Source organism: Oncorhynchus mykiss, chromosome 3, assembly GCF_057628025.1.
Source record: "Oncorhynchus mykiss isolate SJ-2025 chromosome 3, ASM5762802v1, whole genome shotgun sequence".
NCBI classification, from domain to species: domain Eukaryota; kingdom Metazoa; phylum Chordata; class Actinopteri; order Salmoniformes; family Salmonidae; genus Oncorhynchus; species Oncorhynchus mykiss.
Genome location: NC_143024.1, coordinates 46,346,998 through 46,363,963, shown reverse-complemented (window position 1 = coordinate 46,363,963; position 16,966 = coordinate 46,346,998). Strand labels below are relative to the sequence as shown.

At 43.8% G+C, this 16,966-nt stretch overlaps 1 protein-coding gene across 1 annotated transcript; it reads left to right on the top strand.

Moving 5' to 3' along the window:
- The first annotated feature begins 2,077 nt into the window (after window positions 1-2,077).
- On the top strand, window positions 2,078-16,086 carry LOC149984564 (uncharacterized). The gene is made up of 2 exons (XM_090229358.1): window positions 2,078-5,311; window positions 13,152-16,086. Exon 2 carries the CDS (start codon window positions 13,501-13,503, stop codon window positions 14,086-14,088), a length of 588 nt encoding a protein of 195 aa, XP_090085484.1. The 5' UTR covers window positions 2,078-5,311; window positions 13,152-13,500; the 3' UTR covers window positions 14,089-16,086.
- The last annotated feature ends 880 nt before the right edge of the window (window positions 16,087-16,966 follow it).

Genomic DNA, 16,966 nt, shown 5'->3' with positions numbered 1-16,966 from the left:
AGTTTTACTTGTGTTTAAGAGCAATTGGAGGCCACAGAAGGAGAGTTGTATGGCATTGAAGCTCGCCTGGAGGGTTGTTAACACAGTGTCCAAATAAGGGCCAGAAGTATACAGAATGGTGTCGTCTGCGTAGAGGTGGATCAGAGACTCAACAGCAGCAAGAGCGACATCATTGATGTATACAGAGAAGAGAGTCGGTCCAAGAATTGAACCCTGTGGCACCCCCATAGAGACTGCCAAAGGCCCGGACAACAGGCCCTCCGATTTAACACACTGAACTCTATCAGAGAAGTAGTTGGTGAACCAAGCGAGGCAATCATTTGAGAAACCAGGGCTATCGAGTCTGCCGATGAGGATGTGGTGACTGACAGAGTTGAAAGCCTTGGCCAGTTCAATGAATAAGTTCAATGGTTAAGATATCATTGACAGTGCATTGCGAAAGTATTCGGCCCCCTTGAACTTTGCGACCTTTTGCCACATTTCAGGCTTCAAACATAAAGATATAAAACTGTATTTTTTTGTGAAGAATCAACAACAAGTGGGACACAATCATGAAGTGGAACGACATTTATTGGATATTTCAAACTTTTTTAACAAATCAAAAACTGAAAAATTGGGTGTGCAAAATTATTCAGCCCCCTTAAGTTAATACTTTGTAGCGCCACCTTTTGCTGCGATTACAGCTGTAAGTCGCTTGGGGTATGTCTCTATCAGTTTTGCACATCGAGAGACTGAAATTTTTTCCCATTCCTCCTTGCAAAACAGCTCGAGCTCAGTGAGGTTGGATGGAGAGCATTTGTGAACAGCAGTTTTCAGTTCTTTCCACAGATTCTCGATTGGATTCAGGTCTGGACTTTGACTTGGCCATTCTAACACCTGGACATGTTTATTTTTGAACCATTCCATTGTAGATTTTGCTTTATGTTTTGGATCATTGTCTTGTTGGAAGACAAATCTCCGTCCCAGTCTCAGGTCTTTTGCAGACTCCATCAGGTTTTCTTCCAGAATGGTCCTGTATTTGGCTCCATCCATCTTCCCATGAATTTTAACCATCTTCCCTGTCCCTGCTGAAGAAAAGCAGGCCCAAACCATGATGCTGCCACCACCATGTTTGACAGTGGGGATGGTGTGTTCAGCTGTGTTGCTTTTACGCCAAACATAACGTTTTGCATTGTTGCCAAAAAGTTACATTTTGGTTTCGTCTGACCAGAGCACCTTCTTCCACATGTTTGGTGTGCCTCCCAGGTGGCTTGTGGCAAACTTTAAACAACACTTTTTATGGATATCTTTAAGAAATGGCTTTCTTCTTGCCACTCTTCCATAAAGGCCAGATTTGTGCAATATACGACTGATTGTTGTCCTATGGACAGAGTCTCTCACCTCAGCTGTAGATCTCTGCAGTTCATCCAGAGTGAGACCTCTTGGCTGCATCTCTGATCAGTCTTCTCCTTGTATGAGCTGAAAGTTTAGAGGGACGGCCAGGTCTTGGTAGATTTGCAGTGGTCTGATACTCCTTCCATTTCAATATTATCGCTTGCACAGTGCTCCTTGGGATGTTTAAAGCTTTGGAAATCTTTTTGTATCCAAATCCGGCATTAAACTTCTTCACAACAGTATCTCGGACCTGCCTGGTGTGTTCCTTGTTCTTCATGATGCTCTCTGCGCTTTTAACGGACCTCTGAGACTATCACAGTGCAGCTGCATTTATAAGGAGACTTGATTACACACAGGTGGATTGTATTTATCATCATTAGTCATTTAGGTCAACATTGGATCATTCAGAGATCCTCACTGAACTTCTGGAGAGAGTTTGCTGCACTGAAAGTAAAGGGGCTGAATAATTTTGCACGCCCAATTTTTCAGTTTTTGATTTGTTAAAAAAGTTTGAAATATCCAAAAAATGTCATTCCACTTCATGATTGTGTCCCACTTGTTGTTGATTCTTCACAAAAAAATACAGTTTTATATCTTTATGTTTGAAGCCTGAAATGTGGCAAAAGGTTGCAAAGTTCAAGGGGGCCGAATACTTTCGCAAGGCACTGTAGGACCTTGAGCTTGGCTGAGGTGCACCCATGACCAGCTCTGAAACCAGATTGCATAGCGGAGAAGGTAGGGTGGGATTCGAAATGGTCGGTAATCTGTTTGTTGACTTGGCTTTCGAAGACCTTAGAAAGGCAGGGTAGGATAAATGTAAGTCTGTAGCAGTTTGGGTCAAGAGTGTACCCCCCTTTGAAGAGGGGAATGACTCAGCTGCTTTCCAATCTTTGGGAATCTCAGACGACACGAAAGAGGGGTTGAACAGGCTAGTAATAGGGGTGGCAACAATTTCGGCAGATAATTTTAGAAAGAAAGGGTCCAGATTGTTTAGCCTGGCTGATTTGTAGGGGTCCAGATTTTGCAGCTCTTTCAGGACATCAGCTGACTGAATTTGGGAGAAGGAGAAATGGGGAAGGCTTGGGCGAGTTGCTGTGGGGGGGTGCAGTGCTGTTGACCGGGGTAGGGGTAGCCAGGTGGAAAGCATGGCCAGCCGTAGAAAAATGCTTATTGAAATTCTCAATTATATTGGATTTATCGGTGGTGACAGTCTTTTCTATCCTCAGTGCATTGGGCAGCTTGGAGGAGGTGTTCTTATTCTCCATGGACTTTACAGTGTCCCAGAACTTTTTTGAGTTTGTGTTGCAGGAAGCTAATTTCTGCTTGAAAACGCTAGCCTTGGCTTTTCTAATTGCCTGTGTATATTTTGATCATCATGATTTAGTGACTGCAAAGAAAATGTATTGATCTACTGATATTTTTAAAACACAGACTAACTTTTAGTTTTGCCTGCTTGGATTCCAGAGATGAGGATGTTTGTGTTAATCTTATTGCAAGCAATTCAGTACCATTTGAATGTTCTTAATGAATGTATTTGTAATTATGACATTTTAATATAGTTTTGATGAATGCATTTATGTTTTAAATAGGCAACTACATTAAAAAAAGTTTGCATTTATTGTTTAGCAAAGGCCCAAGAGTTCTGAAAATCGACTACATTTGTCCAAAAAAATGCTTGTAGGTGATTAAGAACATCTGTAGTCACTTACTGTACTGTAGATTTTTTTACTACATAGCGATAGACTGTGCCATAAGTAATGTTACCATAGTGTACTATATATAGTATTTACTTTAGTTTTTCACAGTATATATGGTGAGTACTATGGTAGGCCTAAAAATAAATGTATGTGTACTATGATAACTTTGTAAATAATGGTATTTATTATCCATATTACTCTACTGTGCAATGACAATATTGTACACAATTAATGAGTTGTACCCATAAATATGTAGCCATTGAAAAAAATATGATGTATCATGGTGGAAAGCTGAAAATCATTCTATGAGTAAGATAATTTTCTTAATGGAAATGTTTGCGGAAAAACAACATCAAAAACACTACAGTAATACGACAGTAAAGTCTGCAAAAACACTACAGTGAATACTATAGTATATAAATATAATAATATTAGAGTATTTATACCATAGAAAACTATAGCATTTTTTCATGCGGGATAGGCTGCTTGCGCACACACAGATAGCGCTGAGTGGCAGGCTCTCCATGTTCGAGGGCTGGATGTCATACCGCTCAGGAGGGTCTTGCTGTGGTACTTCAAACGTTTCTTTAGTGCCCCGGCCAACCCCTGTCTTAAAACACGCACACACACACACACACACACACACACACACACACACACACACACACACACACACACACACACACACACACACACACACACACACACACACACAGCATTTTCCCCTCATGTAGACTGGAGCTCACACCTACTTTCACCATGAACTCTGACAGAGTACAGATCATCATCAGTCTGTCTGGGTAGGTGAGATGAGAAGGTAAAAGACAAAGTATTTGGATGTTTTTACTCAACTGGATTTGTGGACTGGTGGAATGGGCCGTTGATGGTGTTGGAATGCATGGTATTTATGCTTGGAGAGGAGTATGGTTACATTATGAGTGTTTGGTTGCCCTGATTGCTCAGGGGGCTGATCAAGGCATTCGGTAGCAGTGCCTGCTGAATTCAAGCCAGTTTGTTAAAATAAACAGTGTTCACCCCAGATAACTCTGACAATGAGGGACTATAACTATAATTCAGCTAGGTCATTACAGTTGAAACACTTAGACACACTGATCCTGAGGTCCTGTCTGCCCTTGTGAGGGTGTCTGGGTTGGCAGGGGGAAACTTGTAACCACTGAACTCACTGGGCTACAAAATACACATAGACACACACATGCGCGCAAACACACATACACACAAAGCCTGGAAACACATACCTTTCTTCCACTTTTATTCCACAAACGTTGAGTGATGGTCCCTTCCTAGTTTAAGATGAAGATGAAGGCAAGGCACTCTAGCATGACTAGCATGACCTCTAATTCTACCAACATGTCCCCATTGACAAATAGTTTGTTGTTGTCAGACAAGTGTTGGTTATTCCTTAGATCTTTGTGAAGGTACCATGTGGTCTCACTTCTCTCAGAATAGTGAAGCTGGGACTAGGTGAATGGTTAAGTACTTGCAAAAGGTCACTATCATGTTTACTTGTTATGCTGAAGTGGTTCTAGGATCATTGGTTTAGTTTGTACTGTACTCTAAGTATGTTCCTGGAGCTAAATGTGTATCGGCAATTTGACCCCTTGAGACACAACTTAACTCAATGCGAACTATCTGAATTACCGCCCTCCTACTCCTCATAAACATCCTAACTAGTAACCCAACCAAACATTTCACCATGTGAAACAACAGCTGAGACCACTGGGTGAGAGGGAACCAGGGTAGAGGAGGTATAAAGAAGAAGAACATTCTTTGTAAACTGGGTCACCCTCTCTCCTCTCGTTCCTCGCCTTCCCCTTTCACCCTGATAAATGACACCTTGGTTGTGTGATTTCAATGCTTTGTAGTCAGAACAATCCTCTTTCTCTTCCTTGTTCTTTCTCTCTTTTACCCTCTTTCACACACACACACACACACACACACACACACACACACACACACACGTCATTCCACCTCAAAAAGCACAAGAAAAAGGAGTCCGATGTTTCAGGAATGCTAATCTTATCTGTTTCTAACTACAGAAACGATTTCAGAACAATCTGAAATGGTGGGAGTCATGGCTTGCTGAAATGACATGAAATGACCCAACAGTCAGGTTGTTCAAGATTGAAGTCGAAATTGGACGTCTATCCATGTCCTGAGGAAAGGAAATGTTTTGAAAACCAACCACCGGGGGCAACAGTGTTACCAGCTATTACCATCAAGTAAGTAGGCTTGGTTTTTGCTAATGTGTTTTGGATGGGGGAGGTGGATGGATCATGGACACTGTTTTTATATTTGAATATATATGTATATATTTTGTAACACTATTCCAAACCTTAACTCTTACCTTAATCATTTGGAATGAGTGCCTAAACGTAACTCTTAACTTGGAGAAATGGAACGATACAGAACATCAAGAGCAACAAAATCTTGACAACTTAGAAATGTGACATTTGGAGAACGTGGATAAAAGTTGAATTCTGCAGTCAGACTGTGAGGGCTTTACACTCCCCACTAGTTCCAGACCACCAACTGACTGTCTAGGAGCTGAATAACAAAACCCTGAACAATACTTTACAAAAAAGCGTAGGAGTCGAATTTATATTGTATATGTCTACGTTCTCATGTTAACATTCAACACTATCCACTTCACCAGATACAAATCTCTGAGCAGGTGTACTCATCTACGCAAGCCAGTGTGAGTCTGCATAAGGTTTCTAAGAATCACCCCAGTGTGTGTGGCGAGGGGAAGAGGAGGGTGTCTGTGGTGAGATCCTCCCTGTGATCTGTACGGCTATTCAGCTCTAATCTCCCACTAGACCAGATTGGAGCAGCAGTGTATACTGCTTACAGCAGACTGACTAATGTTCCAACGCAGCCTGGCAGCTGGTCCACCGGATGAGGGGATCCTGACCGCAGGCCTAGACCAGGGAGACTGATTCTCCCATGACTCACTGCCTTTCCCATTACACCCCTCCCACGTCACACTCACTAATCAGGAACCGCTTGGGCCAGAGCATCCTGTGTGTGTGTCTGTGTGTCTGTGTGTGTGTGTGTGTGTGTGTGTGTGTGTGTGTGTGCGTGTGCGCGTGCGTGTGTGGTTAAAGTGAAAATGAGAGTGTGTGTGTAGTTAAAGTGAAAATGAGAGTATGTTTAGAGGCAGTTATGCAACATGCACTTTCACTCAGTTTGCGTCTGTGTCTGGATGAATATAACATGACTCTTTGGCCCAAGAGATTCAAGTCTCTCTTCACAATTTTCATTACTTGCCACTATAAATCAGAGTTCACCCACATGATGACAACAATGATGACACCATCCACACACACTCGCAATAGGTATTACTGCTGTTTGACACAGTTTGACTAAGTTCAGACTCCAGATCGCCACTGTATTGGTGCTCTTGTTTGTCCTGTTACTAGGGTGAATTACAGAGAGCAGAGATAGCTCTGAGATTTGTCATCTAATAAACAGGTTTAACGAGCGGTAGCAGGACTGGGACAGGAGCCTGCTACATCCTGACCGGCTGGCCAGTGGGCCAGTGGGCCAGGGTTTGTCGCGTAATAGCAGGGCTGCAGTGTCTTGGGTCAGTGGTATCCCTCTCTGTGACGTGTCCTACAGAGGAACATGGCTCACATGACAGCTAGCCGAGAAGATTAGCTAGCTGGAACACCATAATCCAGAACAACTAGACCCGCCCGGAACCTACTGGAACCTCCCAGTCTGACAGACAGACCCACATGCAGACAGAGAGACAAAGGGTGGCCTGGCTGTCTTCAATCGACCCGACTCTACAGCACAGCTGCAGGCCTGAAGCTCCAAACTCTTTCCGTCTGTGTCTTAAGATGCATCTCTTTTTCTGTCTGTTTTTGTCCTTCTGTTTCTTTATTTCTCTCTCTGTCTTGCCCTGTCTTTTTGAGGAACATACAAATTGTGAGATGATAATGTAGTTAAATAAATGATCACTACTGTAATCAACACTGATGTGGCTTTTTCATTGATTGATTGATTGGTAAATCCTTATGAGTCTGTTGATGCACCAGTGCTTCAATTTAAGTAACATGATAAAAAAAATCCACATCAAAATCTGTCAGTTTAAGCTAGAGATATCAGTTTATTTTGCATGTGCTGCTTCTCAATCCCCTGCATCCGTCTATGTCGGCCTTCCGCATCTGCAGTGGAAGATGGCCGAGCTACAGCTGTGTTTTTCAGATCATAAGTCATCCTGAAAATTGGTCTTCTCACGAAAACCTCTGTAGCGTCCGAACAGTTTGGCCTCTACAACCTCCACAAGTGCCACGGGACTCGTCTAAAGGTATCCAATACAAATTAATGGAATTATGGAGGTAGTTTTGTGCTAACAAAAATAAAGGGTTAAATATGTGCCCAATTTTTTTTACATACATTTCCTGAGCTTCTTATATCTCATAGAAAAAGAACAGAAACTTAAAAACCTTGTTTTACTGTCTTTTTTTTGTTGCCATTTATGAATGTATTATTCAATGCGTTTATATGGGCTATAGAATTAAAGGCCAAGTTCAATAATTTATCCCTTTTTTTGGGGGGGGGATACCAAAAGGGGTCCTAAAATTCTAAACCAAATAGCTGAACGACCCATTGTATGACCATTTTAAAACAATTCCATATGTTACATCAATCCAACCTCATCTTCTATCACCCCCCTCTCACTCCCCCTGTCGCTCTTTCTCTCTCTGACACTTTCTTCTCCGCAGTCTATGTACAGAGATGCTGAGTTGTTGAATGTTGGAGTAAAAGCATAGTCATTAAGCACATCACCCTGTGTGACCCTTGACCCCTATTGTAACTGGTGTGACCCAAGGTTGTTGTTTTTTTTGGGGGGGGGGGGGGGGGTCCAGTAAAAAAAGACCCCCTGTCTCCCAGCACTGGCTCCTCTCTTTATTTACCCCTAAGGACCACTGGCTATTGACACACAGTCCCATTTACCCAACTTCAAGGCACATATTCACCCTAAGTGTCTGTATTTGTTCCTCAGTCTTCTTTGCTGTCTATAAAACTGCGGTGCTGAATATTTTTTGGGGCCGCTCTACAGGCAGCTATTAGGTCCGCTAATATAGGACTAGTAAAGGCCCAGTGCAGTAAATTGTGCATTCTTTTTTCTTCTAAAGATTTTCTGGGCATTTTTATTCATATTTATTTTTTATAAATATTTTTCAGGGGGACTGTAGCACCCTCAGCACCCCTACTTCCCGCAGCTATGTATCAGACACATGGTCAGACTGCTCAGAGCTGTGGAAGTGTGGCAGACCATTGGATAGACACTGGAGCATTAGCCAGGCCATCTCTACCTGTGTCAGCCACCGCTGATGTCCTGCCCCTGCATATACCCTTAAGGTCAGCCCTCTCTCCTCTCCCCTCTCCCCTCTCCCTCCAGAGTTTAATATTCCCTTCTCAACGCTGAAAGAAAAAACAGACAGGCACTTAGGATATGGATTAATGGAGTAACCTGAAAACTATTTTTAGACTGTATGTAGAGCTTAGTTTGAACATACTGTATCACCATACAGTTCACCCATTGGGCACAGAAATAAATTCTAAATAAAGTCTATTCCACATTGGTTCAACGTAATTTCATTGAAATGATGTGGAATTTCATTGAAATCAAAGTCAAATCAAATTACATTTTATTTGTCACATACGGGTGTTAAGCAGATGTTAATGCTTGTGTTTCTAGCTTCAACCGTGCAGTAATATCTAAAAAGTAATATCTAACAACACACACAATCTAAAGTAAAGGAATGGAATTAAGAATATATAAATATTTGGACAAGCAATGTCAGAGCAGCATAGACTAAGATACAGTCGAATAGGATAGAATACAGTATATCCATATGAGATGAGTAATGCAAAATATATAAACATTATAAACATTATGTTAACATAATTCAATTACTAAATTACATTATTAAATTACGTGGAAACAACGTTGATTCAACCAGTACGTGCCCAGTGGTTAGTGACTAACCATTCTTACCGTGAAAAGTGAGTAAGGCCTCCTTGTAATGTCTGTGGGCTGAGCCTGAACATAAAAGTTTGACGAAGAGTTTGGGGAATTTTCATGCTTGCTCATAGCCGTGTCCCAGATGTTTTTGTGCTATTGCCAACTCCATTACTGTCATTGGCAAGTTTTGTTTGGCATGACAATGAGTGAAAAGGAGTTGGCATGATGGTACAAACAAACTGGCACTCAGGCTAGCTTTCTCATTCTAAGGCATACAGCTGGAGTCAAACCAGCTCCTAATTGTTGTGTAAGCACTATTTTATCACGATCTATAAAGGAAAGTGGTCAATTGTTGAGTGCAGAGCTGTTTCCCACACACACACACACACACACACACACAAACACACACACACACACACACACACACACACACACACACACACACACGTCTATCTGTCCATGTGTTAAAGACTCATAATGATGTTTGTTGGCATGTGTGCTTGCCTTGTGTGTGGTATTTGTTTGTCCATTATGTGTACGTTGCCTGCCGATTGAAGGCGTCCTCTTTGTAATTGTGTCTATCAGGTCACTGGAATGTCTCTCAGAGGGGTCACACCGTCCATTGACAGTGCTTTGGTTGGGTGGACTTTTGTTAAACTTTGGTCCTCTACAGTCTGCGGCGCAGTGAAGAGAAGGGTTAATTAAAGGACCAGTTAAACCCTGGACAAAGCTGAGAATTATGTCCCAGGACGTGCCTCTGTGAGGGGATACTACATCTCTCTTTATCCCTGCCAAGGGCCAGGGGCTATAGGGGCCACAGGGGCCAGGGCCCTGACTGGCTTCTCTGAAGGGGGGGATAGATGAGCCAGTATCACTTAGGCCAGGCCAAGACAAAGCAACAGCCATGAGACGGCGCTGACCCGAATAGTTACAAAGGGAGTCAGATAAGTACGTAGCCAGGTGGGGCTCCATGGAGATAGATTGTTTGACAGATAAGAGAGGGATTTGTGTGTGCGTGCTTGCGTGTGTGTTTTGTGTGTATGTGTGGAGTTTAATGGCGGAGTGAGGAGAGACTTGAGTTTGGAGAGAGCTTTGTGGGTGGTTTTGTGACTTTTTTGTGAGAGTGTTTATCCATTCATTTGTCAGTGCCTGGGGTGTGTTTGTGTGTGTGACTGTGTGTGTGTTCATGCATGCTGTATGTTGGCTAGCAGTGTGGCGCAACAGGTCTTGTAACAGTCCACTTATTTGTCCCCAAATGTTTGTCACTACCTATTGCCATCATCAATAGTGCCTCTGAGATGAGGTGTCAGCTCAAAGGCCTGGTTAGGGATCAGGGGTCCCAGCTGGTTTAGGGCTGGGTGGTACGGATACAGGGGGATAAGGAATGAGGGACAGGGGCTTGGGGATGGGGTGGGAAGGCCTGGAACATCCTACTTGTTTCAAGAGGAGCCATTGTCCAGGGTGACTGCTTACACAACACACAACAGCAAGGTAAATGGGGTGCTCTTATATAATCCACTTCCTGCTAGCATAAACATGTTTTTAGTCCCGCTGACATTTTCTGACGTTTATGACTTGATTATTTAACAGATTCACTGGTGTACACCGAAAATAAGGGATCGGCCCGATGTTGTCAGAGTTATCATGGCGACACTCCACAGAGTCCAGACTGTATGCGTACAGACATAAACTGGAGTGACCCCAAACTGTTCCCTGGTTCCAAAACCTTGTTTATTGGTCACTTTGTAGTGTGTGACTGACTGGCAATAAAAATTTGCTACGTGTGTAACGAGAAACACATTGACATCCGACTGGGGCCACTTCAAAGCCTCACCTGACAGTAGGTAAAGAACGGCAGCCCTGTGTCGGTCACGCCTCTCTGGCTGGTGCCGGATGTGCCCACACACACCCCTCACACACTGCTCCTCCCCCCACAGACCCCCCCCAGGGCAGACAAACACACACACACACACACACGTCAGGCCCGGCGATCTGTTACCGACCCAATTACTAATGAAAGCAAGGTGTAAAGTAGCAAGGGATTGAGCTGTATGAAGAAATTGTGGTCAGGCTGCATTGGCCCTCAGCCAAACAAACAGAGAGAGGGCCAAACACAACGGCTTACTGGGTTAGCGTGGGCCCGAGAGAGAATGGGTCAATATCGCTGTGCTCATTTGACCTGAAAATTAGGCCTTGCTTATAATGCTTTTTATGCATATGTTACTGTATGCTTCCAGGGCTTTTTCTTTGTGTGAGCAAGTGTGTTTCTTGTTCCATCTTCAATCGAAAAGTCAGTTCTTTGATTAGTGTGACAGATTATTTTGACATTTCAGACATTCACAAAACTTGTGTCTTTTTGCGGCGACAAGAGGATGGAAATGAGGATGGAGGGGTGGAGGGAGAGATGACCCTTGCTGTTTGCACAAGTCAGCTAGACAGGAAACAGTCCAGGAGCAGAGCAGGGGCCAAACACACATCGGGCACAATGTCAACAGCAAACAAACCCCAAAATGTTTGCTCTTGGATTCCTCCACGACTTCCCCTCTCACTGGCTTAGTATGTGGAATGCATAGGCTTTCTTCTTCCTCTTCCTTCCCCATTATCTCCTCTACTCTGTGGAGAGCTTTACATAGGGATTATGGACTGAGAGTCTGGGCTTGGGATGTTAGGATAGTGTCAGGACATGTGGTTGTGTGTGCGTGCGCATGCGAGTGTGCGTGTGTCATTGTTGGTCTTTCGTTTTATTCATTGTGTTTTGTCATTTCAATATTTGGTATGTATCTCACCCAGAAGATTCATAGGTGAGCTTCTAAACTAATCAGCTGAAAGCTTGATTGTTTTATGTTTAGCGAGAAGCACTTTTGCTGATGGCTGACCACCACCAGTTTTGATTCTAAGAATTACCCACATGTGTTTGGGAGGAAAGCCTACATGCAAATACTATCACAGACATCCACATGCAAACACACACTCACACGTCGACGCGCATCTCTGAGTCCTGTAAAAGCTTGTCCTTGCGTATGTTACGTAAGAACAAATGTTCCGTGTCGCTAGGGAGAGGGAGGGGCAGTGCGACGTCAGGTTTCCAAATGCCTCATTACCAGGCTGCAGCAGTGACTCAGCACTCCGTTAGGCACAGCTAATTCACATGTATGCACACACACATACTGTACAATAAAGGTGTTATGGCAGAATTAGGCCTGTCAAAATAATTGGCTTTTGTATTGTATCATATGACTCAGTGACGACCTTCTTTACATACAGGAAGATGCTGAATCACAAGGGAACTGTATTCCCATGAAGTGACACTCTGGGTATTGTAAAGTAGAATTAGGAGGGGTTCTATAATGCTTTTCTCTACAAACCATCTTTGGGATAGGTCAGGACCTTTGTGTAGAGGATGACAGCTTCTGTGCAACCTTTTTGTGATGAACAGAGTGTGTGTTTGTGTCATGTGTCGGTGAGTGTGCACTTGTTTTTTGTTAGTATTGTATCTTAACCCATCTACACACTTAATGAATAAGTGAAAACGTCTTTAGAATTTTTTTGTACATTTATTGAAAATGATATACAGAGATAACTAATTGACATAAGTATTCACACCCCTTAATCAATACATTGTGGCAGACGGCATGGAGAGGTGAGAGGAGTGGTAATTGAGGAGAAATATCTTGCAGGTAGCTGGCTCCACCCCCAAGCCTTATATGGACTTCCTTCCCCAACAAGGAAAGGCTGCGGGTGTCACGTTCTGACCATCGTTCGTGTGTGTTTTCCTTGTTTTAGTGTTGGTCAGGACGTGAGCTGGGTGGGCATTCTATGTTGTGTGTCTGGTTTGTTTGGACTGATATGGTTCTCAATCAGAGGCAGGTGTTAGTCATTGTCTCTGATTGGGAACCATATTTAGGTAGCCTGTTTTGTGTTGGGTTTTGTGGGTGATTGTTCCTGTCTTTGTGTTTGTGGCACCAGATAGGACTATTTTGTTTTTTTCACGTTTCTTGTTTTGTAGAATGTTATACTTTCATCTTTATTAAAGATGCACAAAACTAACCACGCTGCATTTTGGTCCACCTCTCTTTCCCCAGAAGAAAACCGTTACAGAATCACCCACCAACCAAGGACCAAGCGGCGTGGTAAACAGAGGCAGCAGAAACAGCAGCAGCAGGAGAAGCGATAGGTGCAGCAGGAGCAACAGCAGCAGCAGCAAAGGCAGCAGCAGGAGAAGCAACAGAGGCAGCAGCAGCAGCAGTGGGAGAGGCTGCACTATTTGGAGAAATGGACTTGGGAGAAGATCCTTGATGGGAAAGGACCCTGGGCAGAGCCAGGGGAATATTGCCGCCCCAAAGCCGAGCTGGAGGCAGCGAAAGCAGAGAGGCGGCATTATGAGGAGCTAGCAAGGCAGAGCGGCTGGAAGCCCGAGAGGCACCCCCAAAAATGTATTGGTGGGGGCACAGGGAGAGTGTGGCAGAGTCAGGAGCCAGACCTGAGCCAACTCCCCCTGTTTACCGTAAGGAGCCATGGATGTTATCGGAGCTATCGGCGAAGCTGAGGGCTGAGTCTGAGAGGGTCAAGGAGTTATTGGACAGAATGGAGGAGAGTGAACGGATGGGAGATGAGGAGACACTTGAGGAGGTGTTAATAGAATTGGGGGAGTGTGAAGAGAGAAAGCAGTGGATTTGGCGTAGTATGCAAGGCATTCGCCCTGAGGTGTGTGTCCCCAGCCCGGTACCACCAGAGCCTGCACCCCGCACCAGGCGGTCTCTCCGTCCCATCAACACAGATGCTCCCGCCTGTCCGGCGCTACCAGAGTTTCCGCCCCTCAGCCCAGAGGCGCCAGTGCCCCTCAGCCCAGAGGCGCCAGTGCCCCTCAGCCCAGAGGCGCCAGTGCCCCTCAGCCCAGAGGCGCCAGAGCCCCTCATTCCAGAGGCGCCAGAGCCCCTCATTCCAGCGCCGCCAGGAGCCGCCAGTGCCGCCAGTCAGCCAGGTGCCGCCAGTGCCGCCAGTCTGCCCAGCGCCGCCTGAGCTACCCGTCTGCCCAGCGCCATCAGAGTCGCCAGTCTGCCCAGCGCTGCCTGAGCCACCCGTCTGCCCAGCGCTGCCTGAGCCACCCGGGGGGGTACAGTCACGTTCTGACCATCATTCGTGTGTGTTTTCCTTGTTTTAGTGTTGGTCAGGACGTGAGCTGGGTGGGCATTCTATGTTGTGTGTCTGGTTTGTTTGGACTGATATGGTTCTCAATCAGAGGCAGGTGTTAGTCATTGTCTCTGATTGGGAACCATATTTAGGTAGCCTGTTTTGTGTTGGGTTTTGTGGGTGATTGTTCCTGTCTTTGTGTTTGTGGCACCAGATAGGACTATTTTGTTTTTTTCACGTTTCTTGTTTTGTAGATTGTTGTACTTTCATCTTTATTAAAGATGCACAAAACTAACCACGCTGCATTTTGGTCCGCCTCTCTTTCCCCAGAAGAAAACCGTTACAGCGGGTCATTAAGCCAGGGAGTGCTTGGGGATAAAGGAAAAAGCAGCCTGCACAAATGGGCAGAGGAGGTGAGAAACGTGAGCGGGAGAAACGTGAGCGGGAGAAACGTGAGCGGGAGAAACAAGCAAAATCTGTGTAATTGCCCGTTGTGACCTGGACTGTCGGACTACCCCAGTCTATTCTTGTTCTGAGAAATGAAGGCTATTACTTGTGAGGAATTGCCCTAGAAGCTGAAAATCTCCTACAACGCTGAGTACTACTTCCTTCACAGAACATTGCAAACTGGCTCTAACCAGAATAGAAAGAGGAGCGGGAGGCCCCGGTGCACAACTGAGCAAGAGGACAAGTACATTAGTGTCTAGTTTGAGAAACAGTTGCCTCACAAGTCCTCAACTGACAGCTTCATTAAATAGTAGCCGCAAAACACCAGCCTCAACGTCAACAGTGACGAGGCGACTCCGGGAAGCTGGCCTCCTACGCCGAGTTCCTCTGTCCAATGTCTGTGTTCTTTTGCCCATCTTAATCTTTTCTTTTTTTTGGCCAGTCTGAGATATGCCTTTTTCTTTGCAACTCTGCCTAGAAGGCCAGCATCCCGGAGTCGCCCTTCCACTGTTGACGTTGAGACTGGTGTTTCTCAAACTAGACACACTAATGTACTTGTCCTCTTGCTTAGTTGTCCTCCCACTCTTTCTATATGCTAACAAAACAAAATGTGGAAAAAAGTCAAGGGATGTGTATACTTTCTGAAGGCACTGTATGTGTGCTAGTAGAGACCTATTCAGAGTTTACATGTTGTACAGAATGGTTATGGAAGGAAAGATTGACAGTTCCATTTGTAGTTGATTTGTAGGATGACTGCTGTTAGATGATGGGTTTTACATGCCATTACAACAAACATGATGTATTGATTGCATAAAACAATTGTGTTAGTGGTCAAGTACTGTTAATTCCTGAAAAAATGATAGTGTATTGTAATTGTAATAAAACATTTGAAAAATATTTTCAGCAATGGTAAGTGAACGTATTTAGCCTTCACCAAAATACCCTACTGCATAGTAGTGAACATCCAGTGACATATTCAGTAAAATTCTAGGATATTTTCACATGGCTTAAGGAATCCACCCCACTGCTTGTGTTGTGTGCTCTGTTATTAGTATTAATGTCTCCCCCAGCATCTTTGTTGTTTGTGTTTCACCATAGTACTGGCGTAATACTTATAACCGAGCACCCAACACAAGCAGTGGGGTGGCCAGTGGGGCGGCTGAGGGTACAGATGTATACTCTTTATTTAATCACTCTTTTGTTGCTGAGAATTCTCCTGCAGGAAATGCAAACTTGTAGTGTATTCAAGGATTTAAAAGGCTTCTAAGGTTTGTAATTTCCACTTTAAAATGTCAGAATTGTTTTGCCCTAATGAGAAATGTATCAACCCCTACAAAAAATGTCCATGAATTATAATCCACATGTCAATTCACATTTCCTGTTGCTGCAGGAAAATGTTCCTGCTGTAGCAAACTGGCTCAAATAAAGATCCTATATCTGTAGTGGATTCAGCTTTAACCTCTTTGGGCTAGGGGGCAGTATTTTGACATCCGGATGAAAAGCATGCCTGTTATTCAGGCACAGAAGCTATGATATGCATATAATTTGTAGATTTGGATAGAAAACACTCTTAAGTTTCTAACTGTTAAAATAATGTATGTGAGTATAACAGAACTGATATGGCAGGTGAAACCCAGAGGACAAATAACCCCCAAAAAATAACAATTCAGCCTTCCACTGTTTTCAATGGCTGTCATGTTAATTATGAGGCGAAATCCTCCCATATTGCAGTTCCTAGGGCTTCCACTAGATGTCAACAGTCTTTAGAAATAGTTTTTGGAAAAATTAGCTAGAATTTGTAGTTTTTCTAATTGGCTCCCATTTTGGCTGTAGTGTTTTCATGCACGTGGATGAGAACGCGTTCTTTGTTGTTTATCTCCGGTAAAGACAATAACGATTCTCCGTCTTAAATTGTATAGTTTATTTACGTATTAGGGTAGCTGAGGTTTGATTATAAACATTGTTTGACTTGTTTGGAGAAGTTTATTGGTAACATTTGGGATTAATTTTGAATGCATTTTGAAGGAGGGATTATTGAATGAAGCGCACCAGATAAACTGAGTTTTTGGGGTTATTAAGAAGGACACAGCAGAATACCTGACCACTGTGACTGACCCAAACTTAAGGAAAGCTATGACTATGTACAGACTCAGTGAGCATAGCCTTGATATTGAGAAATTTCGCCATAGGCAGACCTGGCTCTCAAGACAATACAGGCTATGTGCACACTGCCCATAAAATGTGGAAACTGAGCTGCACTTCGTAACCTCCTGACAAATGTATGATAATATTAGAGACACATATTTCCCTCAGATTACAC